The 25,881-nt window shown below is 38.9% G+C and overlaps 1 protein-coding gene across 3 annotated transcripts in view; it reads left to right on the forward strand.

Moving 5' to 3' along the window:
- Positions 1-25,881, forward strand: part of TOX (thymocyte selection associated high mobility group box) — a 188,217-nt gene that overhangs the window by 103,998 nt on the left and 58,338 nt on the right. For all 3 annotated transcript variants that reach the window (XM_081917547.1, XM_081917548.1, XM_081917549.1), the window contains exon 3: positions 9,111-9,353. In XM_081917547.1, the coding sequence (XP_081773673.1) occupies positions 9,111-9,353 (243 nt within the window). The remainder of the gene's footprint in view (positions 1-9,110; positions 9,354-25,881) is intronic.

A 25,881-nucleotide genomic window follows, 5' to 3' on the forward strand; every position in this document is an offset into this window, starting at 1 on the left:
TACTTGATAAGATGGGGTAAATTCCTTTTTATTTTTCCCCACTGCATGTGATAGGACATGACCTTTGCATTTTGCTTTCTAATTTTTTTGTTGATGAATTGGTCTTCCGGGCCTGATATTGCACCCCTTTATTTTTCACACTTTTTTGTTATCCTAAACAGCTTTGATATTGGCAGTCTAGTGCCTTCCCTTTATAGTTCAGTGTAAGCCTGGATTACAGTTATTAAGTTTTGTGCAAGGCTATACCTCATTAAAAAGATATGTTAATTTAAACACTATATGCTATCTATAATGTGTTATACAACTTTTATCAGCTGCAGTAGCTGGCTTCTCTGTTAATCAATAAAACAAAAATAACAAAAGCTATTATTTTATCTTCCAGAAGGCAAACAGAAAATCAATCATCCAATGATACATTTTCAGGAAAGTGCTCGGGTTATTTCCTCCCAGCTCATAATGCCTGCTTTTATTTTCCGCGTGAGATGACATACCCTTGGATGGTTCATACCCAGTATAAAATGCCCCTTAAAATATGCACTGTATGTTCTTCTGTGCTTCTTTTCAGGTGTAAAAAGTACCCTGCAGGTATCGTAAAATGTAGGCTCCTTTCTAGGAAACTTTCTATTTAAAGATAAACAACCATGGGGAATATTGAATGAACTTCATGAATAAGATGACCATCTAGGTCTATCTGTGGGCATTAAAGTATTTTGAACAACTTATTAGGCAAACAACTATGGACCTGTTCCTTGCTGCAAAGGCTCCCTCTGTAAAGTGAGCTTGACCTGTTGACCCTTGACCCAGTGAAACAATAATGATAGGAGGCTACAAATTAATCTAGTTAATCTCACAATGTCTGGCATCTCAACAAGCCCAAACTAGTTACTCAAACCCGTCTTCAGCATAGCATTCAAATGATTACTCTGTGCAATCCCAGAGGTATTCATTACAGACAAAATTGCTCTTGCTGCCTTGCATACAAGCTGAGTTTTCAATGGGAAATGAAAGGCTGCCTGGAAAAATAGGACACCTAATTAAGTTAAACTACTCTAGCATTTGGCTTGACATCTTCATTACTCAAAATTAAAAAGATGCTTCACTTGAGCACACAAGTTACTATTGTTTATGTTGTTGCCTTAAATTGGCGGCTCACACGGCAGTCTGTTTTTCAGAATTATATCTTTTAATAGCTCGCATATTTCTTGCAGTTTATAAAAATGTCTGAAGAGCTACCAGAGGTACTCATAATAGTCTGTATACTGTAAGTACAAATGATTGCATATCCAGTCCTAAGTCTCAGCTGTTAGATGTTGCGCTGGACTCTCACACAAGGCTTACCCATCCTGTGAGTCTTTATTGATTAAATTTTTTTCCCATCCACCCTAATTTTGCAGATTAAATTGAATACTCCTTCCAATAACTGTGTCCCCAAGACCAGATTCCTTCTCCTTCAAGAGGTGCTTGGGACTGTATGGCCACCTAGAGTTGTTGTTTTTTTAAGTAGTCTTTTCAGCTCCCTTTGAGTGGTGCTCAGTGGAGAAGCAATACAGCAGAATTGTATAGAGCAGCAGTCAAAATCAGAAAATGGAAGTTCTTTTGACAATAGCAGAATGGAAACTGAATCATTTTGGCTCAATTTTACTTCTAATTCTGAATTAATGGGTTGCATCCTAAGATGGAAAGAGATTTTTACTGATTTACTTTCCCGCTTGCAGCTCATATGACCCTCACCCCGAAAAACAGCATAAGAGGTAACATGGGGGATTACAAAGGAAGATGGAACTGGTGACAGTCGCCCCCTCTGTTTCCATTCAGATGCCCCTTTTGTCAGGAAAGGACTGTTTGTGAGTGGAAAGTCACCTTTAGATCCAACGCTTGTGTGCGTGTGTGTTTTAATGTGCAGTAAGCCCCAGTTTACATATGGTAATATGCATAAAGCTAAAACTATGTATAGTCAAAACACATTGGTTTAAATGGGGAGTAGGTTTACCAAAGTCATTTTCTCCAGAATCTCAGTCTCTTTCCTTACCTTTTATACCCGCCCGTCCCCCCTTTTTTTTACTACTCTCGTAAAACTGAATGCGCACAAATTAAATGTGTGTAATTTGCAGGCTTACTGTATATAGTAGAATGGAGGTAGATTCAAAAGGGAAATAATACTAAGCAAAATTTGACTGTATTAAAATACAGCTGTCTTTGTCATATTAGGGAGTCACCTATTCACATACATGAGTGTATTGCCCCCTCCCCCACCATCAGATTAATTCAGCTAGAAAATAGGTTCTGTAAAAATTAATAGAGAATTAGTAAGAGTAATTTTGGATTTCACCCTAGGAAACCAAATTTCCTTTCTTTCTGCATAGTACACCTTGTTGTGTTCTGATATGCATTATGACGGAATGTTTTCATAGTAAGCGACTTTAGGTTTGCAGCCTAAGACTATCACAGTAATGAGAACATATGAAAAGCACAGCATCTTCATTGCCAGTTTTAAAATCAAAGATGTTAATGAAGCATCTGACAGGTTAAATGTGGTGTATAATATACATTGTTGTGTAGTAGCAATGTTAATATTAAGACATATTTTTATGCTGCAGTTTGATTGCTACATTGTTTTTAATGGTGTGGCGTTGATTAATTCTACTGCGTTTCTTTCCAGTATATAGATAGCCTATAACTTAGGCTATCTGACAACCGAGTCTATAAAACAGTACTTGCAAGCAAGCATCATTGATTCCAGCAAAACTTACCGGTACTTTCAAGTACTTGTGTTCAGGGTTGAGGGATGAAAATTATCACTTGGACATTTATTTTCATACTAAAGCTCTATGCTTCACAAACACTAAAATATAAAAGTAATGGGTGGCAGACTGCATGGCTGATGTAAGGAAAGAAGAAGAGGAGCAGAAGGAAATCATTTTCAATGGGTTTTTAAAATCTTGTTTTACCTATATGTGCCACTTTGATAGCTGAAAAGTGAAGTAAAGATTTTTTTAAAAAGAGGAGGAGGGGAAAATACTCTAAAATGTAAAAAAAAAAAGTACGTTCAGAATGGAGTGGAACATCATGAACCTCACATGTTCTAACAGGATGCAGTTTGATCTCTTTAAATATAGAATAAAAGACAACCAAAAATCACAGTTAAGAAGAAGTAAAGAAAAAAGCATGTATCATATGACAGGACTCAATTATTACTTTTGGATAGCTTTATTATGGAAGGACAAGACTTACTTAGTGCCTGGTAGCACTATATATTGTTGCAAGCAAAGATCAGAATGCTATCTAAAAAATATTTGGGTCTACGTATATGTACAACTTTGGAAACGAACTATGAAAGACCAAACCCTGCAACAAACCCAGATACCAACTCTGTCCCTGTATCCAGGAGTGAGTGGCTGGTGTGGAGGACCACAGATCTACCGTAATCACCTGACATTGTGTTGCTGACATGTACTGAGCAGTGAGGGGCAGGGCACAGTGGCAGTAAGGTCGTACTGCCCCAATCTCTCTCTCTCTCACACACACACACCGTCCTCACAGTCTTGGTGTGTGGCAGTGACACTACTGCTATGAGGCAGCTTTGTGGGCCCAGTGCTCCCCAATGGCCATTACTGCTTTTACCTACTTGGGCAAAACTACTACAGAACCTAATAATGTCAGCCACAACTTCAATGACTCATTCACCCGTTCATCTTCCAATGTGATATATATCATCATCTGGCAGCAATGTCCTTCTGCATTCTGTCTTGGACAAACAGGCCAGTCTCTGCACAAAGGAGTAAATGGATACAAATCTGATATTAATGTATGTATATATTGCTTAAGACATTTGATAGTTTTTAAGGTGCCACAAAACTCAAACATGCCTTTTAGTATCTTTGTCAATAGTGTGCATTTTCCTCTGTTTGGAGAGAGGTAGCACATATGCAGCAATAGGACCATACTGGTATTTAATCAGACACTGAAAAGATGTGGGCATGGTGAAGGTTGTAATAATGACCACAAGGAGCTAATGCTGCTTGGCTACTTTCTGAGTAACAGTTACTAATTACCTTGTACAATCAGTGAATAGATTATTGCATCTGCAGCCATTTAGCTGCCTTAAATTTCCATGGAAATGGGGCTCTATCTGTTGGCATGGCTTTTTCCTTTTGCTGCCAGCAGCAATCCTATACACATGAGGAGTAACCCCCATTGAATTGAATGGGACTTAGTTGTAAATACGCATGCATAGGATTGTGATGAACCAGTTTAAGGTTGGGTCACTACCTATATAAAAATAGTTGGGGAACCTATTCAAATGGCATGTTTAATAATAAACACTTATTTCCATTTAGGGGACTCTGAATTTGCCGCTTTAAAAATCAGTTATGCAGCAGTCAACATTCTCCTGGTCTTGTAGTGGAAAAATAATGTTTTGCTTGAAGCACTGCCCTTTATCTAATGTGAATTAAAGAAACTGATGAACACTTCACAGGGGAAATGTACCTTCTGCAACAATATGCTCTTGATGACTTCTGCTTGACTTAATTTATTGTGTGTGTTTTTAAACGATTGTGACTTATTGCTGTTTTCTGTTCAGTAAAGAAATATAAGAAATTCTTTACAGGATCATTGACTTAGACATATCAGTGATGCTGTTGGACATTTTTTGTTAAGTGTTAAGATGATTTATAAAGTAGATTGAAGTGTTGTACAGTAATGTATTATATCGGGGGAAGAGAATCTGTCACCTTCTAAATGTTGCTGGACTACAACTCCCATCATCCCTGACCATTGGCCATGTTGATGGGAGCTGGAGTCCAATAACATCTGGTGAGCCATAGATTCCCCAACCCTGATTTTTTAGTTCCACGCTATCCTAGTTTCTTTATGTGTAGTTGAAAAATGTTGACCACTGCTTGGTTCTTCAATACTCCTAACTTTCAGAAAGATGCATGTTGTGGCTTTCCCTCTGTTTTAACAAATTATGCCTACAGTAGTCTATTCCTAGCTACAAAAATACTAATTTCCATTAAAGTCACTATGATGTAAGCATGTGTAATTGGGTATAAGCTACAAGGCTTGACCCAATGAAGGTGCTAAATAGCTTACTAATGATTAGGCTGCATTTTGCTACCACACTAAGATCATCATTCTTTCTGTAAAGTATGGTCAATAATATTCATGTCTAATAGATTTGTGGGGAAAGAGAGGTGGACTGCAACTGCTGGAAAGCAGTCAAATTTTAGTGATTGAATTCAAGCTAGAATTAGTCACTGAACAAGCATCAGGAAACAAAGCCATTTCCATGTAACCCAAAGGAGAAAGGTGGCATATATTTATACTTAATTACTATCTTTTCATTTTCAAATACTTTGATGATAGTCAGGATGTCATTATAATTATTATATATTAGCTTCACTTATTAAGTCATGCTCTGTGCTTTGCCATGAAGTGTTACTGGGCATATTTTACAGTCCATTTAAGAGACAATAGTTTAGACTCACTTAGCTGGTATTGTGTCAGGCAATTCACTCACATTGCTGACCTTCAGTACATACAGGAACCTGATAATTTCTTAGAATGTAAATGACTGGATCCTATAGGATATAGCATACTGTTCTGTCACAAGACCTGATATTGTAGGCAGATACACTGACACATCTCAGTTGTATTTTAAATTAATGGTGGGATTTGGGGTTCTGGCTTTGATAAGTTCATTGACACAATTGGAAAAATGTTGTTGTTGTTTAGTCATTTAGTCGTGTCTGACTCTTCGTGACCCCATGGACCAGAGCATGCCAGGCACTCCTGTCTTCCACTGACTCCCGCAGTTTGGTCAAACTCATGCTGGTAGCTTCGAGAACACTATCCAACCATCTTGTCCTCTGTCATCCCCTTCTCCTTGTGCCCTCCATCTTTCCCAACATCAGGGTCTTTTTCCAAGGAGTCTTCTCTTCTCATGAGGTGGCCAAAGTATTGGAGCCTCAGCTTCAGGATCTGTTCTTCCAGTGAGCGTTGGAAAAATAGAAAATATCTAATTTGTTAGTTTCCACATAGTGTACATTTATTTACTATTATGTTGCGAGAGAAATATTTATAACACAGTTCCACTATGTCTAAACTATCTCCAGCAAAACATAGATTGATTTTCATGTAATAAGTGAGCGTGTGAGACTCCCACAGTGAAGTCACCATCATTTCACTCTCCTTTAAGTATTACGCAGATGCTCTTAACCTGCCCTCCATTCCTCAAATCATGGATATTCTCACAGGTGTACATATTCTTACATATAATGCTGCTTCTCCTCCCTTCCTGTTTGGTCTATTCCTTTTGAATAGGTTATACCCCTCATTTTCTACATTACAATAATGAGTCTCATTCTCAGTATCCAGGCCTGTGTGACATGTAGCAAGGTGAAGGTGAGATAGTCACAGGTAGCTTTCTGAGAGCATTAAAACTTTTGGTTTAGTTTGTTCTACGTTGCCATAAGACAGCTCTAAAAAAGACACAATGTTAAGGTTGTCTTTTTGCTCTTTCACCTTGATATACAGTGCAAGTTGCTAAGAATTCCTTGTGCTTCCCTGCTGTTTTTTCAGTAAGAAGCAAACTGATTATATGTTTGGCAAAGGGGTGTTTGGGTTAGAATCTCCAAGCCACTCAGTTATCCAAGGCATGTATAACAGATTTTCAGTAGAATATCCTGATAATTCACCTCCAAACTTACTAGCAAGTATCTGAGTCAAACTTGGCAGCCATACCTTGTACTGAAGCCATACCTTATATCTTATAGGTGGGATTGATGGGCTTCTCCTGTTGACCCACAGAAGACCAATTCCCTTTTCCAGAATGTAGGGATCTTGGACTTTCCCAAGGCATTCTCAGTCTTTCATAGATATCCTAGTTTCTTCTTTTTTGATTGGAATACATGTATTCCCAGAACCTGACACACATGTATTTTCCTTCTCCCATTGCAACTTTGACAGTATTGCTTACAAATTTCTGGTCAGTACCTCAGTGGTGCCCCCCCCCCACTGCATAGGCAAACTAAGGCCCAGAGGCCGAGTCCTGCCCAGTCGCCTTCTAAATCCAGCCCACGGACAGTCCGGGAATCAGCGTCTTTTTACATGAGTAGAATGTGCCCTTTTACTTAAAATGCATCTCTGGGTTATTTGTGGGGCACAGGAATTCGTTCATTCCCCCCCCCTCCAAAATATAGTCTGCCCCCCCCCCAAGGTCTGAGGGACAGTGGACTGGCCCCCTGGTGAAAAAGTTTGCTAACCCCTGATCTAAGTCATATTTCCTTCTAAGCTAGTAAAGGAGAGCAATTATAACAACAACCCTTTGTGGGGTATCAGAGTGCATTGCCCATTGCAGTTTCCCCTTGGCCACAATATGGCCAGAATGGAAGCAAAGTAGGCAGATTAGAAGCAAGAGATTGAAAGGAGATAGAATTCAGGAGAAAGCAAATTATACCTATATATGTTCTTCAAGTCATTCAGAAATACTTGAGCATTATAAGCCATATTGCTGTGGCTTTAAACCAGGCTTCCTCAACCTCGGCCCTCCAGACGGCCCTTGAGACGACAATTCCCATCATCCCTGGCCACTGGTCCTGCTAGCTATGGATCATGGGAGTTGTAGGCCCAAAACATCTGGAGGGCCGAGGTTGAGGAAGCCTGCTTTAAACAGTGCTTCAGTAAACATGCACCTGAAGGGAGAATACTTTCAGGTGTTCTAATGCTGCTACAACAGTTTCAAAGGCTACTGTCTTAACCAACTCTCTTTCTCATGCACAAGCCCCTTTCACAAAATAGTTCAGTTATAAGAATACACTTACAAGACTTTGTGCTGATGAAAACAAACACAGCACAATTCTGAACACTTGAAGAAGAAAAGAAATGAGTTTTCCTTTGTCTTGCTGACATCCAACATAATTCAGTTGATTCACTGTTATTTAGAAAATTATTACTCTGCTTCTGTTGGATATTTACCATCTGCCTAATTAACACCACCAGCCAGCAGGAAGAAAAGAAAAAAAACCTTATGCAATCAAATTATCATTTAGGTGGATGACTTTACATTAATTTGTATGTAAAAATAATAATAATTGCAATTTGGAATGTGGTTACAAATATATAACTTGATCCAGCTGGATAATGCAGGCATGGAAGCAGTACTTTGTACATGGATCCAGGCTGCATCCAGTTTCTGTTGTTGGACTGAAAGTCATGAGAGCTACTGCTCCAAACAGATGGTAGGAGCTGTCAGCACCATTAATTTGTTGGGTGGACAATGGGTAGTACTGTCAACACCATGCACTCCCAAAACTGTTTGTTTGTTTGTTTGTTTGTTTGATTGATTGATTGATTTATATGCCACCCTTCATCATAATATCTCAGGGCTGTTCACAGATTGTAGGTCCTGGGTGGCCAAGTTGATATCACTAACAGTCTTGATTGGTGTATATGTGTGTAAGGTTAACATTTGCATCCACAACTGTGCATAGAGCTGAATCTACCCATGTAACTGTATCAGAAACAGACTTACATTCTGTTTCTAGGTTAATTTGGTTCTTCTAGTATAGCTGAATGAATGTATTCTTCTCCTGTACACCTTAGAGCAACATTGAAGCACAATATTTCTCTCCCCCCCACACACTTCTATTATTTTTGTTCTTGAGTGGCAGGGAATCTTATGAAGTCTTTTTGATCCAATGTTAATTTCATAAATTGCATTCCACTTCCAAAGTCCCCATGAAAAAGGTATTCAACCTGATCAAGACTCTGAGAAAATTGTAATGGGGCCCTTCTATTCAGCTGCTGGGGAGGGGGTTTTCTATCTAATGGAAGCTGTGAAAATATCAAAGGTTTTATGCCTTTGAGGCAATTTTTATTCTACACACAGTAGTGCAATTGCTTTATTACAGTGTAAGGGTGTTTAAAATGGTTTCTTTTCCAATGCAGAAATGACTGCTTAATACTCTATAGGATTTGAAAAGGGAATATGGCCATTTTGTTTAAAGTTTGCAGTGTTTTTATTTATCTGCTGCCTTTTATCCTACCCTATCTTAAGGCTTAGGGTTCATGACATTTTAACTGAAACTCTGCTTTTCATCTTTCCACAGTCTTTTCCTGGCCCAAGTCTAGAAAGTGAAGATTTTAACATACCTCCCATCACTCCACCTTCATTACCTGACCATTCACTGGTACATTTGAATGACACAGATTCTGGTTATCCTTCACTGTGTCACCCGATCAACCATAATGGCCTGCTTCCATTCCATCCACAAAACATGGACCTACCTGAAATCACAGTCTCCAATATGCTTGGCCAAGATGGAACACTGCTTTCAAATTCACTGTCGGTGGTAAGACTTTTATCTACATATTTTTCAAAGCATGTTTCAAGTGCCCTTATATCCTTCTGTAATTGGATTTAAGCATCTAGTACTGTTTTGTGGTTTGCATATGTAGCTTTCGTAATAGATTATGTCTGATATGCAGTGGTTTGAGCTAGTGGCTGGTGAACTCTTCCTGATTCAATTAAGAATTAGACTCAGCAAATAAAACTGCCCCCCCCAAGAATCAGAAAATATTTGTTTCTCTTCCTGAGTCCAGAAACATTTAGGGTGTGTTGCTCTCCTGATGAGCAGAATCAGGCCCAAATATCAGGCCTCCCACTCCTTCCCTCAAATATACTGGGTATATGGTAGAGAGCTATTCCTTAGGCTTCCTGGTACCTGTAACACAAGGGAGAGAGGGAGGGAAAACCCTGGTTTAGGCTTCATAGTGGAACCTTTGAAGGTAAATGTATTTGATTTATAATTAAGCTAAGCTTAATTGTGAGCTGGAAATATTTATAGTTTCCAAACCGGGCTTGTAAAAGTTTTGGTTACATCACCTGCTTAGATTTAAACCTACATTGAGACACAAGTAGAGTTCTTTCAGTTTGACTGGATATGGTCCAAAGTAGTTATCTACAGTAGAAAACCATAGATCACATTTGTACCAGTGGCAAGAAATCCACAGCTGGCCCTGCTTTTTCTTGCTTCTTCTTATCACACATGTTGTTCATTCCAGTGTTGGAAAATAGTTGAGGACTAGACAGTCCATTGAATTTTCTGTTCTCTTTTGAGGTCAGAGCTTGACCATAGTCCTTCTATTCTGCTGGGTGAAAGGTTATTTTTAGTAATTTTGGTAACTACTTCCAATTTGCTTCAGTTTCAACTTACAGATAAAATAAACTATTCCACCTTTACATAAAGGAAAGCGATCTGAATGATATGGAGGGTCTTAACAATAAAAAAGTAAAAGTACCCAGAGAAGGTAAGGGTAAGCATCTGGCACTTCAACAAAGTGCTCCAGCAGTGCTTCATGGATGTGACCTCTTCTGTACTGAAGTTAGAGTTTGGAAGCTGAGTGTTCCCTTAAGTATTGAAGCTTCATATCTGATTCTTGCAAAGAAATGGGAACAATAGAACTTTGAGAGCTTATAGATCATTGCACTGAGCAACTGGAGCAAGGGAAAGGAGAGGGAGGCCAAGGGATGCATGTAGCCAGCCTTCTTTTGAGATCTTAAAGTAGGACAGGCAGAGAGAAACTCAAAACTCATGGGGAGAAAAATGATTTAATAAGACTCAAATAGTTTGTTTTCCCTTGAATTATGTGTGATCATTGTTATTTCATCACAGGGTATTTATTTATTTTAGTAAATGGATAAAGCCATTCATATTAAAGCAATCTCTAGGCGGTGCACAATAAATAAAATGTAGTATAGCAAAATCTTTGTTTAATTCATTCTTTCTCTGTGTTCATCAGAGCCCTTCCTTAACACTTCTCAGAAGGCTAAAACCTCAGTCTTAGCCAGTGAACATCAACGAGAATGTCATCCAGGGAGGAATCAAGCAGTGGAGATAGGGACTAGCCCCCTGGAACTAGTGGCAGATATTACGGGAAAGGGTACAGGCAGAATCACCAGTGATTCACACAAGCAACTTCCTTTCCAATTATAACACACAAAACTGTATGGAGCCAACTCCTAGGGGCCAAGGTTCCTTTGCCCCCCCATAAAATAATTGAGCCCCCCCCCCCGAAGTTGATGGGCATTGCCATTGAAGTGGTTTGTGTGCCCCACATCATGTGATTAATTATGCAGGGTGGGGGAATCCAGAGATGAAGTAGGCAATTAGCTGCCAACTACTGAGTCATAATAACTATTATAGCCCCAATTCTGTCACTACTCTTTTTCTTGTATCCGGCCAAACTTGCGGCGGAACGTTTTTCTTCCACACTTTTTCTTTACAGTCCCCAATGACCTAGCTGACCTCTTCAGCAAGTGCTCCTTCTATATCTTAAAATTCTTTTATGCTGCCTAAAACTAAACCTCATTTTCCCCGCCTAGGTCCCGAATCCATCATCCATCACACCTTTCCTTTTTCTTTAGCAGTCTGAGCTCGTTCTTGGGAGCTCATCAGTCCAAAGCAATTCAATATAGCACTTACTAGATTGTATTGAGATAAGACCTCATTCACTGACAATGGTTGTTTTGGAAAAGGTTGGTTTGGGTTTTTTTTTATTGTAAAGTAAGAAACCAAGGTTATTTTTCTTTTTTGTACCAAAGAACATCTATGTTCTTTTAAAGGTCTATTATCTGCATGGCAGTTAAAATAGAGCACATATTCTTTCAACATTATGACATATTTTGGAAACTAAAGAAGGAAAAGATAAGATGGATTTTTAAATTTTTAAATTGTGAAGTTTAAAGTGAAAAAAGACAGTAAAAGGCAGTAAAAGTGATGGATTTATTTCTGAAATGCTCTTTTTTGTACTAGCAACAAAAGCTTGGATAATGCGGGTTTATTATCTAGCTTAGCATATATTCAAAGCTCCCTTTGCATTCTAAAGGCTACTGAACAAGTGTTTTGACAATGATTACATCAATAGGTAGAACAGAGGACACATGAAACTAAAGTAGAAATGTTTCTATGAGTTTGTAGCAAATGCAGCATATCAATACATTCAAATGCTTTCACTGTAGCATTTCCAATTTGCTGCTTACAGGAAAGAATGACATATTGAATAATACCACTTTCAAAGAGGACCATTGTTGTTTTCATTTCTGAAATATTCTTAAATGTTTGCATTAATTTATTTTATATAAATTTTTCAATATGTCAGAATGTTATTTGATTTTTAAAAATCTATAGAACACCAAAGATCAGATAAAGTTACCAGATTCAGAATAACGAAATCATTCATTTAAAATAAAGTAAATATTATAGGGATTCAGTTTCTTCATACAAAAACTCAATATCACAGCATTAGCGTTCCATCATATTGGCTGCAATAAAGGCTGCAAACTGTTATATAACATTTCTGCACCAATAGCTGAAGCCTATTTTTTAATTTCTTGAGAGTACTAAAGAAAGCATCTTACAAAACACTGGAGGAAATGGAACACCTCTACTTTATTTTTCTGTATCATGTAACATGTTTATTTTTTTGTAACTGGTGGTAGTGAACCTTATGTAAGAAATGTCAGCTGTCTGTAATGACAGCAACATTTTTTTATAGTTTGAGCTAAGCTCAAGTTACTTGTGGATCTCAGCTTGCATGTACTCAGAAGGATTTTTAACTTTCTCCCTTCTCAGTACCACTTTCCCTTTAACACATCAGAAACTTCTGACCATCTCTCTCCCTCTCATCTTCCACCACTTCATGTGAAGCGAATCTGTATGTCACATAAGTGTGAGCTGAGCTCTGAGTGCTTTATACCTTCACCTGGTGTTGGCTGATTACATTTGATTGCTGTGTCATGCTGAAAACCAGGGCTTGCAGTGTGAGAGAAAACAGAATCCCTGTGACCCAAATGTGTGGGGTAAATAACAAAATAATCAGCTGTGTGCCTGGGTTCAAAACACAGGGCTAAACACAGGGCTGAACTCTGCAGCAGGGGAGAGCACCCAGTAGCAGAGTTTAAAGTCAAGCAGAAGTATAACATTAGGAATATAGTTTGTTAAACACTTTTATTTCATTTAGTCTTCTTGCAAACAGCACTCCCCTCTTTCTACCCCTCTTAGCATGAACAGGACCACACACTGTAAAGTAAGTTTTAAAAGCTTTACTTACAAAACATTCCAAAGGTCAGATTAATGCGTTTATCCAAGCAGCAGCAAAGAGAACACAGGCAGAATACGCTTGGGTAGAAAATATAGTTTCAAACAAGTGATCTAAGCTTGGATCTTGCTTAGACACGTCTTCCTTGGTCATTGACATGGTGGAGAGAGAGAGGGAACAGGAAGAGAAGGTTTCGCTTCCTGCCTCATCAGAGAAGAGGGCATGTGACCTAGCCGAGTCTAGGTTTCCAGCTTTTTTGTCCTAACCCATCATACACCAACTAGTACTCATACATAGTTATGTTTGACTGCAATTTCCCACATGCAGAACTTGCTGTGACCCACTGATAATCTGTGCATTCTTCCAGAACTAGAACATTACTGAATTGCACACACAAAGCTTATAGTTTAAACTTTAACAGTGTGGGTACACCGTAGATAGAGGGAGCAAAAAATAGTTGCACAAAGATAATGTGTATAACATGTGAGAGAGAATTCAATTGACCATACTTAGACTTAATTTCTGCCCAATGGCACAACCCTTTACATATCTATTCTGAATGAAGCTCAACTGATTTCAGTGGACTATATCTCCAGATAAGTGTGCTAGAGATAAGGGTGTAGAGGACTGCACCCTAAAACTACTACCAAAACCACCAAATGATACAAAAGGCACTTTCTATATATAATGTACATTTCCAGTTTGAGTGTCTACCCCAGATGGCTTGATTCGGAAGCTATTTCTCTATGCTGAGATAACACTATGTGAAAAAAGAAAATACCAATGTCCCTCCTCATGAGAGTCCATAGAAAGTCTACACACACACACACACACACACACACATTAAACCCACCAAAAAGTAATGAACAAAGTTGCCTCCTCAAAAATACACTCATGTGCAGGTATATCACAGTTTCTCATTCAGTAATGGAGGAGTACAACTGGGTAATATGGGATGATACTGCCTAGATAATATTGACTTCATTCAAGCAGCAATATTAGGAAGAATATGTAGATGCGAAATCTCTTCAGTTTTTTAAAACTGGAAAAACACACACACACCCAATTGTCTCTCCCAAAGCTTGCTACGTAATATCATGAAATAATCCAAGAAATGCCTGATGTTAATACACTATGGTGCTTTATTCCCCTCTTAAAAGAGATTCCATAGAGGTTGAAGGAAAAGAGAAACCAAACATTTATAAAATTGTTGCTGTAGATATAATTAGATCCATTTTAGGACCAAAAGTTTTATGTAGCAAACTGACAGAAGGATACACAATAATTATAGTTCGTTGACAAGCTGAAGAGAGTTCCCCTTTTATCTTGCAGCTTTAGAAACTAAACTGTAAATAAATATGCTATTTGACAGATTGTAATTGCCATCAGCAGGGCATCTTTTCATTTAATCAGATGGTGTTATTAAAAAGGGGGTTACAATTAAACATTTTATAATGTGACGTAGAACTCCATTAAAATTCTCCAGCAAACAGTAATTTGCATTTGATGCTTCTGCAGCCCCTTTTCTATTTGCAGAAATGTTATTGGCTGTGACCTTCCACTGGATGGGTCTCTGTTTGCTGCTCTTTTCATTCTTTGATAAATGATATTGAGCATCCTGTCTCTCTCCCTCTCTGCCTGCCTCACAATGCACTTGAAAATATAGCATGTCTACATTAGATCCTTTTGACCCTTACAGTGGAACATGCAAAACAAACGAAATGAAATGTTGAATTCTCTTGATGTAGAATTAATGTTCTGGATTTATTTTGCAAATAGTAGGTTCTATCCAATTTGCTATTAAATCTGTTTCACTCAAGAGTAATAGGATTCTTTGAAAGGAAAAAATAGCAGTTAGGGCTCAACTTAGGAAATCATTTAATATCACTCAGTGAAGGATACTTTGGAGAATAAACACACACACACACACACACACACTGAGCAAGAGAGCTCACATTTCAGAAATGTTAAGGCAATGTCTCTTGCTGGGTTTCCCTTTTCACTTATATTCCTGTTCTTTACTGATGTTCTTTATAGAAAAGAACTGATTGAATTGTAGCTCTATACCCTGCCTTCTGAATAAATACAAACCTATTTTTTTCTGTGGGTTTGTGTTGTAGAAACTATACAATGGAGTATTTGATCCAAAGTACTGATATAGACATCTCATTTCTGGATCACCACATACATTTCTTAAGAAAAGTTAGTATATGTGGGAAGAAGAGAGAGCAGGCTGCCTGGGGTGAAGGATAAGATGGTACCCCATGATTCCACATGTAGAAGCCAACTGGAATGGCATTTCAATCTTAATTCTGAGTGGGTACATCAAGAGGAAAAAATCTAGAATTCACAAATGCTTTAGCCACACATGCTTTATTTGTTGGTCTGCTTCCTTAACCTGTTTAGTCTTTTCGCCAGCTTCAGTTTCTTTGTGCCTCCTTTCCCCTGCCTTCTGCATTCATTTGATGGGGAACTGCTACCTATGAAAGACCAGCACTAAACACTGTGTCTTTGAATACTAATTGCTGAGGAGCAAAGTAGGGAGATTGCTGTTGCACAAATATCCTGCTAGCTTCCCATAGGAAGCTGGTTGGCCACAATGAGAATAGGATGCTAGAATGTCAGTATTCTTACCTGCCCTTCACCGTGAAGTCCCAGGGTCAGTTACAATCATCATCATCATCATCATCAATTAAAACTATCTAGCGAATACAGACAACCCCCTATTTATGTGTCTTCAATATGTGCATGACTATGCATATGTGCATCACACCAAACCCAGAAGTGACCCAAAATGTCACAAAAACATCTGAAAAAGGGGTGGAGTAGGGCAAGGGCGGGGAGTGGTGGGGGCAGAATGGAGTGTGTGCAGATATTTTCCATAGTGCTCGAAATATATGCAGTTTCACTTAAACACATGGTGCCTTGGAAGGTAACTCCTGTGTAAATGGGGAGTTGCTTGTAGTTCATTCTTCAGCATATAGAGGTAGTTGCTCAGTTCTTCAGATCCTGGTCATTTATTTTATTTTATTTTTTTAAAATAATTTTTATTCATTTTTTAAACACATAATAAGAGACAAACAAAACACAAAACAAAAACATACAAAACATTTAAATCATAATCTTATTTTCATACACCTTCTTTCCTCCGACTTCCCCATACCTCCCTTTCACTGCATCCTTATTTTGCAGTTCTTTAGCAACCCTTTAGTCCATTTATCTATTAGTTCCCTTTCATTAAACTTCCTTAGACTTATTAGTTACAGCTGTAATTCTCTACTTCTTACCCCTTGACATCTTAACACTCCTCAATTTTACAACAATTTTTAAGATATATTTTAAATTTCTTCCAGTCCTCTTCCACTGTCTCTTTCCCCTGGTCACGGATTCTGCCAGTCATCTCGGCCAATCCCATGAAGTCTGTCACCTTTGTCTGCCATTCTTCCAGAGTAGGTAGTTCTTGCGTCTTCCAATACTTTGCCAGAAGAATTCTTGCTGCTGTGGTAGCGTACATAAAAAATGTTCTATCCTTCTTTGACACCAATTGGCCAACCATGCCCAGAAGAAAAGCCTCAGGTTTTTTAGGAAAAGTCCACTTAAGGACTTTCTTAATTTCATTATAGATCATTTCCCAAAAGGCTTTAATCTTTGGGCAGGTCCACCAAAGGTGGTAAAAGGTACCTTCAGTCTCATTACATTTCCAGCATTTATTATTGGGCAGATGGTAAATTTTTGCAAGCTTGACTGGGGTCATGTACCACCTATAAATCATTTTCATTATGTTTTCTTTTAAGGCATTACATGCCGTGAATTTAACACCAGTGGTCCATAACTGTTCCCAGTCAGCAAACATAATATCATGACCGATATCTTGTGCCCATTTAATCATAGCTGATTTCACCGTTTTATCCTGTGTATTCCATTTCAACAGCAAATTATACATTCTAGACAAATTCTTAGTATTGGGTTCTAACAATTCTGTTTCTAATTTTGACCTCTCCTTCTGAAATCCTATTTTCCACAATGTACAGATGGAGAGTGGAGACTGAAAACAACATGTCAAGCCATCCCATTTTGCAAGATTCATGATTTTGAGGCGTATTTAAATGATCTATGGTACAGCCATAATGTTTGGCAAGATGAGCCACCTGTTGTTTGCTTTTAGCATATATAAAAAGAATTAAATGAAGGCAGGTATTTAATTTATGTGCCCTGCTTTCTCTGGCTTTACTTTCACCATGGGTCATGTAATAGGACCTGCAATGTTAAGGCATAAAATAGCTCGTGAAAGGGTAACTAGTTACTACTCCTTGGTGAAAGGAGATCTGAAATGAAGTGTTGGCAGTTCCATTGAATCACAGGTTACCAGGGAGACTGTGGCTCATGTTGCATGTGCTTATGCCATAACAGAGCCATACACAACACTCAAAGTTCAGCCAGGAGCCACAAACCAGGAGCAGGAGCTGCACCAGGGATTCCAGAGGAAAGGGAACAAGCCAATAGTCAGAGCTAAAGAATGCATGGAAACATGTCATAGAGGGGAAGACATTGTTGCTCCAAAAAGGTCCCAGCACAAACAGAAATATCAATGAGTGTCCAATTTCCAGCCTAGTTGTGTAGAGCTTAACATGGTGATCCAACCACCATCATCCAAACAAGTCCAGGGAGTGGATTAGGCAGAGGAGTACTTCTGCCCAACTCTCCTGGCTCAGCTGACCTCCTGGCAAATGAATGGCAGACCCACTGACCAGTTACTCACTGGCAGGCGCAAGTAGAAAGTCTTGAAACAGGGTGTTATGAGAGCCAGTGCAGGATCCACTCGATCCAAAGCTGGTCCCACTGTTGCTGCACAACAACATCAGGCCTGGTTGTCCTGCCATCCACCTGTGAATGGCAGGGCTGCAGATGCAGCGCTGGTTCCTTTAGACTACTATACAGACAGGGAGATGTGGCAGGCAGCAGTTTTAATATGGGCAGCCAAACATAAACACAACCAAAGACTTCCAACTTGCAACCCTGACAACTCCCAATAGCTTATTGACTTTGCTTGGACTACCTGTTCCTGTTGGTTCTATTAACCCAAGACCCACAGATTGGAGTATTGAGGAAGAAGGAAAAGGACTTTGCTCTAGCTGAGATTCCTGCATTGTAGGGGGTTGTTAGATGACCCTTGGGAGTCCCTTTCAACTCTACAGTTCTATGATTTTATGACTCAGTGATAGAGAAGGCCCCAGGTTCAGTCCCTGACATCTCCATGTTTAAGTGGGAAGGACTCAAAAAGCCATGTCAGTCTGTGTACGAAGCTAATAAACCAGCAATTTGGTATGAGGCAGCTCCATGTATCTGAGCTGGAAATATTTTCCCTATTCACTTTCAGTCATTATCCACTGCCCAGACAAGACGGTATGTTCTATAAACCAGGTTCTATAAAGCTACTTTGGGCTTATGAAAGGCCTTGAGTTTAGTCACTAGGATTCTTGGCTTCACCTTTTTCTTTAAACAACAGCTACCCAATCCTTGTTGTCACATCGCAAAGCTGTTTAGCATGCATCAATGTGCTGTGAACTAGATGAACAGATCTTTGGATCCTGGCTTTGAATCTGACAAATTTATACAGGTCCAAATAGGCAATGATATGGCTGATCTTACTGTACCATTTATTAGTCTGAGCAATACTAAATCTAGGCAGGAAAGAGACACAAGAAGAGAGAGAAATGACCAAACAGCCAAGTACAGTAGAATAGTTTTGTGTTTACGTGTTATATTTTGTACTTTCTTGCACCCTTGTAATAAATCCTAAGCTTCTGATTATTTTCAGTTTATGTTATATGATCCTTACTGGAAATTTGAAGACTTACTCTAGACATACTCTCCCCTCCCCTTTTGTGGGGGCTTATTTACTACCCTTAGTAGTAGAAAAGTCCTATTTCAATCACGTTTGAAATACCTCATTTTAGACAAGTACGTGCTGCTCTGCTTACAAAACATATATGAGTGGAATATGCAATTACCACAACTCAGTTGCCTGCCACAGAAACATTTCAGCATTATAGCATTACAAAAATAGAATGACATGCATAATGAAAGATTTCAAGATTCACCCAAGGCATTTATTCTCTTCACCTTAATGTTCTCAGCAGAAGCAGAGTATCCATTAAAAGGTACTATGAATTATGGTTGCCTAGCAACAGGAAAGAGCTTGTAACAGCACCACAGAATGAAATGGCTGGTTGATAAAATGAATTTTCTCTGAGCATTAGCCTGTTGAAACTGCCTTTTCTTGTGGAACATAAAGTGCATTTATTTGTCTCATGCATTTTTTATTAGAAAATTATTTGAGTTCCAGAGACTTGAATCATTTTGCTACAGGAGATATTTGATTTTAATGTGTTGTACTAAAATAAGTGATAAAAGACATTTTCTTCAAAGTAAAGACACCGCACAATTCTAGGTAGCTTCTTTGAAGTAAGAAATAAAATCTTATATCGGGCATGCAATTACTTATTTCTAATTAAGAGTGACATTAAGTAGTAACAAAAGTAAACATTTAGATTTTTCTTTGAGGGACAAAGTTTGACATAGTAGGCAATATATGGTGAATAAGGCAAACAGTTCTGTTGTAGGTTTGACATGAGGAAAATCAGATTTTGCTTCGTTACATGGTACATCAGTCTCTATAGAAGCCTGAAATACAGAAACAGTTGTGACTATTATTCATGTCTACAGTTTACTTTAATGCTTATTTTTATCTTAAATTTCCATAAGTATTGGAGAAATGTGTGTTCGAGGGAGAGAGAGAGAGAGAGGATATGACATCTGGTAGATAGGCTTTGTTTTAGCTATTACTAGTAAATCATAGCATATAAAATATGAACAGCTTTCTTTTAAGCATTTTATTAGGAGACAAGTAGCCAATCTAGTGCCCCCCATATGTTGTTGGATGTTGCGGTACAATTCCCAGTCCCCAGTGGCCAGTAGGCAGGGATGAGAGAGTTGTAGTTCAGCATCATTGGCTGCACCTATACTAGATTATATGTAAGGATAATCTCTAAATTATATTGTTTTCCCTTCCTGTATCTAGTTTATCTAACATCTGTAGCAGTCATGGCACAAACAGAAACTTTCTCTGTGATAGCCATAGAGTCATCCTGTGTGTGGCAAGTGGGCAGTACTGGCCTAGAATAGGGAAGAAGTATTCTTCCTGTGGTCCCTGGTTGGGATTGAGTTTATGCCTGTATTAGGAGTCTAGCAGCCCTTAGCAAGTGGCATAGGAAGTTACAATAGCCTCATGAACTCCACCTTTTCTCCCTTTCCTTCCTTGACAAAGTTCATAGAATCACTATAGGTACAGGGTCTAGACCTTGGATTGCAAGCTACCAGCATGAGTTTGACCAAACTGCGGGAGGTGGTGGAAGACAGGAGTGCCTGGCATGCTCTGGTCCATGGGGTCACGAAGAGTCAGACACGACTAAACGACTAAACAACAACAACAGAGAATACAGACTTTAGTTGCCAGTAAACATTGCATTGTTTTCTTTCTTTCTTTCTTTCTTTCATTCTTTCATTTCTATTAAGAATTTTCAGTGTAAGACACAATAAGTCAAACTAGTCTAAAGAAGATAAATAGGAAAGAAGCAAGAATAAGCAGAGAATAAAAAAAAGAAAGAGGAGAGTATAAAGAAGAGAGAATGAGCACTAGGCCTTTTGTCACAATTATATCTTAATCCTTATTCCACACACAGAAAAGTGAACCCTCCCAGCTCTCATCTGTGAGCTTCCTCCTCTTCCCCCAGCTTCCCACCCTGGGAGATCCTCTCCACCATGTCTCTCACACAGGGCCCTTCATCTTCCTGTGTGTATCTTTGTTAATCCACGAAAGGAAACTTCAAAAAAACAAAGCATAAATATAGAGAGAAAGGAAAAAAATTAAGATCATAGAAAAAGAAGATAAGAAATAAAAAAAGAAGTGAAATAGATATGCCAATTAATTATATTCAAAGGGTGCACTCCAGAAAACTCTAGCTATGTTAGTGTCTAACTTTTTCTCAATCTGCTGGGCATCCTTTTCCACTCAAAAATTCCAAAAGTAACTCTTCAATTATTACTGAAGAGCTATTTGACAGTGGAACGGTCTCGCTTGGGAGGTTATAGACTCTCCTTCCTTGGAGTTTTGAAGCAGAGTAGATGACCATCTGTCAGGGATGCTTCAGCTGAGATTCCTGCATTGCAGGGGGTTGGACTAGATGGGGGTACCTTCCAACTCTACAATTCTATGGTTCTATTGTCATTAAGTGTCCAAAATAGTCTTTCTCTGGTCCAATATGATGGATTTCTCCCCAAGGGTTCCAACAGATCTTAATCATGTTAGAGTACATACTTATTTGCTTGTTATGGACGTGGGTGGCACTGTGGGTTAAACCACAAAACCTAGGTCGGCAGTTCGAATCCCCATGACGGGGTGAGCTCCCGTTGTTTGGTTCCTGCTCCTGCCAACCTAGCAGTTCGAAAGCATGTCAAAGTGCAAGTAGATAAATAGGTACCGCTCCGGCGGGAAGGTAAACGGCGTTTCCGTGCACTGCTCTGGTTTGCCAGAAGGGGCTTAGTCATGCTGGCCACATAACTAAATTATATCCCTCGGCCAATAAAGTGAGATGAGCTCCACAACCCCAGAGTCGGCCACGACTGTACCTAATGGTCAGGGGTCCCTTTACCTTTACCTATTTGCTTGTTATGTCTTCCTTAAAAAATACTCAGTTCCATATATTCCAGGCCCATTTCCTGATGTTCAAGCGTCATCCTGGTTTTTTAGAAAAAAGTTTTTCATGGTCTGAAAACTATTAATAGTACATAACATTTTAAAAGTAAAATAATGTAGCTTGCAATTAAAGGTAAGATAATTTCTGCAGGGTAAGAAAGTCTTATGCTATACAATGATAGATCAGACAACTACTAAGGCAAAATTTGATATTTTCATCTGTGATCCACCCTTTTGCACCATACTGGAGGGGTTTGCATTGCCTGGAGGTGTTTCTCTACCCAGTCCTCCTACTTTCACCCACAAAGGGATGACAGCATCACTCCACTGGTACAGAGCTCCCCATTCTGCCCACCAAAGGGACAAGTAAGCTGGATCCCAAATTACTGCACCACCTCCAGGCAGACATAGTGGTTTGCCTTCCCCAAGCTTCCAACCTGGCTGACATGAGCAATGGGGCTGTGAACGAGGTTGTGGCTCCACCAGGCTGTCACATCCTATTGTTGCCTGGAGGAGGCTTGGATTGTCTTAATTGGACAGTTTGGTTAACAATATTCAATTAAAAAAAAAATACTTTAACAGATATCTGTAACACACTTTAATTGCTAGCAGATCCTGTTTCTAACTTTTTTAAGTTCTTTACTGTGCTTTCCTATGTATATACATTCAGAATTAAGTTCCACTGAATTCAGCAGGAAGGGAAAAGGAATAGGATTGCAGTCTTCCATAGTGGAAATTGTTTAGTCTTATGTCACATTATAAAGGACAGGTAAAGTGCGTGTGATTTATTTTAAACCATTTTGAAACAGTTCTTCATTAGGTTACATGCTGAGGTGCTGTAATTTAGTACTGAACCTTTTATTAACTTTGTGGATCAATGCAACAGATTGATACTGATTGCAAACAAAATATTCCATTTATACAGATAATTTATTATGTTATTAGTATTTAAGGTGTTACAAGAAGATTATTCTGTCAGCTCTAGTTTATTAATAATACTGCTTCTAGATGAAGTCATTTCACACTAATTTGCTGTTTCATTGTTTTTCCCCCTTACAGAAGACAGATGTTCATAACATTTTTTCTGAAGATTCCAATGCTTTGCTAACCATAACATTATTTATTACTTGTTGTGTTTCATTGCATTCTTGAATCTTTTTTGGAAAGGCATAAGACTTTGTATGGGAAAACCTGCATAGCAAAAACTAAGATTAAATTATAACACCTCATTTAAAATGATGTGGCTTGTTTTCCAGTACTTTACCATTTGACAATGCATATATATAATATGATGGGTGTGTTCTTCTGAAGAGTAGCTCTTAAAGGCTTCCTGGTTGCATACGGCTTTGATTCATAGATATGGGGCCAGGGGCTCTTTGGGTTACTTTGACTTCTACATGACTTAGAAACCATGAATACAAGATCAGAAATCGCTGGAATATTATTATTTTTTGTCCACATGGTTATTTATTGTTGCTGTTCACAAACCAACTGACCAAGCTGTTTGAATGCTTTGATTTCAGCAAAACGTTTTATGCCTTTTGTTTCATTTATTCTCTTTTTCAAAGCCAAGTCTTTTAAAGAATTGGCTAGAAATACCATTCTGGAGTGTACAGTCAGAATGAGACATATGGTAGATAAAAATGTGTAAAGAAATAGCTAAATGTGGTTGTAAGTATTTCTCAAACATTCATCCTAATAGATGGAATCAAAGATACATAAACACTACCCACAGCCAAATTTAAACAATGGGTCTGCCAAAACAGATAATATAGTAACAACATGACAGTATGCAGCATGCTGTTGAACCAAATCTTTATTTGTCTCTTGTGTTGTTAATTATCATGCGCTGTAACTAAAGGAGTTGCAATAGAATCTACACTATTCAGTTATATTGCAAAGAGTTGTGTGCCAAATAAGGCAGATCAGGAAACAAACTTTATATATAATGTTGAAAAAATGCTTATTATGTAGCAGGAACTTAAGGGAGCATACCTTGCAGCATCTGGTTCGCATAACTATATCACCAGGAAAAAAGCAAAGTATTCAAGGGCAGAGAACCTGCTGTTTTTCACCCTTTAAGCCTGAAAAATTCAAAATCGGATGCAGGACTGAATTCTGAGCCTCAGAACCAAACCACACTTTGAGAGAAGTAAATTTCACTGAAACTAGTTACCTTTATTTCCAGGTAAATGTATAGCACTTAAAGCAGAAAGCATGGTCCTCTTTCAGGTTCCAAGTCTCCCATAGATACTAACACAGATACTGTTCATCCATTCATCATTCATTCATTTTATTTGTATGCCTCCTATACACAACAAAATCATGTTCAACGTGGCCAATAACAAAGAAACAGATGCATCTCAAACAAACACTACAAAAATAATTTCTTAATATGCCCCAAGGGTGTGGCGCTCTGCCGACAGGGGCGAGGTGAGCGTCCTGGAGGCATGGTGTGCAGGCCACAGGGGCGTGGCACCCAGCGCAGGCGGGGGGAAGCCATGATGGCACCCCACTGGGGTCGCACTGTCGGGGGCGGTGCGCTCCCCCCGTACTCCTCTTCCTCCACCACTGATCATAACCCAGTGGCACATGTTTTGCACACACAAGGCTCCAGGTTCAATGATCCTGGAGAGCTATTACAAGTCAGAGCAGATAGTACTGGTGTTCTAACTACTAGCCCAGTGTTCTTCAATCTTGGTTTTCCAGATGTTGGGATACAACTCCAACCATCCCCAGACAGCTTAGGCAACAGGCAGGACTGATGGGAATTGCAGTCTTAACATCATCTGGGGGCTCAAGGTTGAGGAACATTTGCCTAACCTGATACTAGATTGTTTCCTATGTTCATATGGAATCCCTTGTACCTAGGTATTTTTAGAAATGAATGTATACTATAACATTATTTATTGAGGACTGTAGCTTAGTGGTAAAGCAGCTGCCTTGTAAGCAGAAGGCCACAGGTTCAACCCCAGCATCTCCAGGTAGGGCTGGGAGGAGATCTCTGTCTGAAACCCTAAAGAGCTACTGATAATCAAGGGTCAGTGTAGACAGTACTGAGCTAAATGGAGCAATGGTCTGTTATCTGTTTACATTAATACAGTACCTTCAACATTCAGAGAGTAACAGAAGCAAAGAGAGAGGCATGGAGAAGGGGGCAGCGAAAAAATTATTTCCTGCCTCAAACTAAACTTATTCCCAAACACGTACTGCCAGTGGCATTGCTAGAAACTTAAAAGAATCAGTGTCCAGAGCTATTACACAAATTTGCACATAATTTGCAAATACTAATTCATATGGAATTGATAAACTTGTGGGCCTCTGAGAAGATGGTGCATGCTGATCTTGCTGGCACTGCATTTTGTGGCAATGTGGAGCCACTCTATAAGCAAAGTATTTTTAAAAAGCTTATTTTTTTAAGAAAATGGAGGAAATGGCAAGAAACTTGGAACCCAGCAGAAGAGACCCATTGCTCAGGCCTCACTGGGCCATCGCCTAACAGTGTCACAGCGCACAACATATTAAAATGCACAGTCAAAGCATCTAAGAGGTAAGCAGATATTGCTTAAGACACTGCTAAAATAATCAAACTTGTTTGGAAGTAGGTGTCACTGAGGTCAGTGAAACTCAGTTCCATGTATACTTACTTAGGGTTAGGCTTCATGTGACATAGATGGATTTGTTCACATATTTACCAACACAACAAAAGAAAAGTTTTGTATACTTCTAATAGGTCCCTTTTTCAAAGTGTAACCATAGTTACAGTATGCAATTTTTGGCTGCAGGTATAATCACAGAGCAACACTTGATCTCTGCAATTTAACAATTTGCTTAGCCAATGATCATGAAGGTGGTGTACAGATGATTGGAGACAGTATTATAAGCAAGAAAAAAAGTATGATGTGTAAAACTGCACAGGTGCAGGATTAGTAATTATCTCTATAATGCAAAAACTGTCTAAACTGCCTTTCCCCAACCTGGCACCCTCCAGGTGTTTTGAACTACAACCCACATCTGGTACATCC

Source organism: Podarcis melisellensis (assembly GCF_964234715.1).
Source record: "Podarcis melisellensis genome assembly, chromosome: 7".
In the NCBI taxonomy this organism is placed as follows: Eukaryota; Metazoa; Chordata; class Lepidosauria; order Squamata; family Lacertidae; genus Podarcis; species Podarcis melisellensis.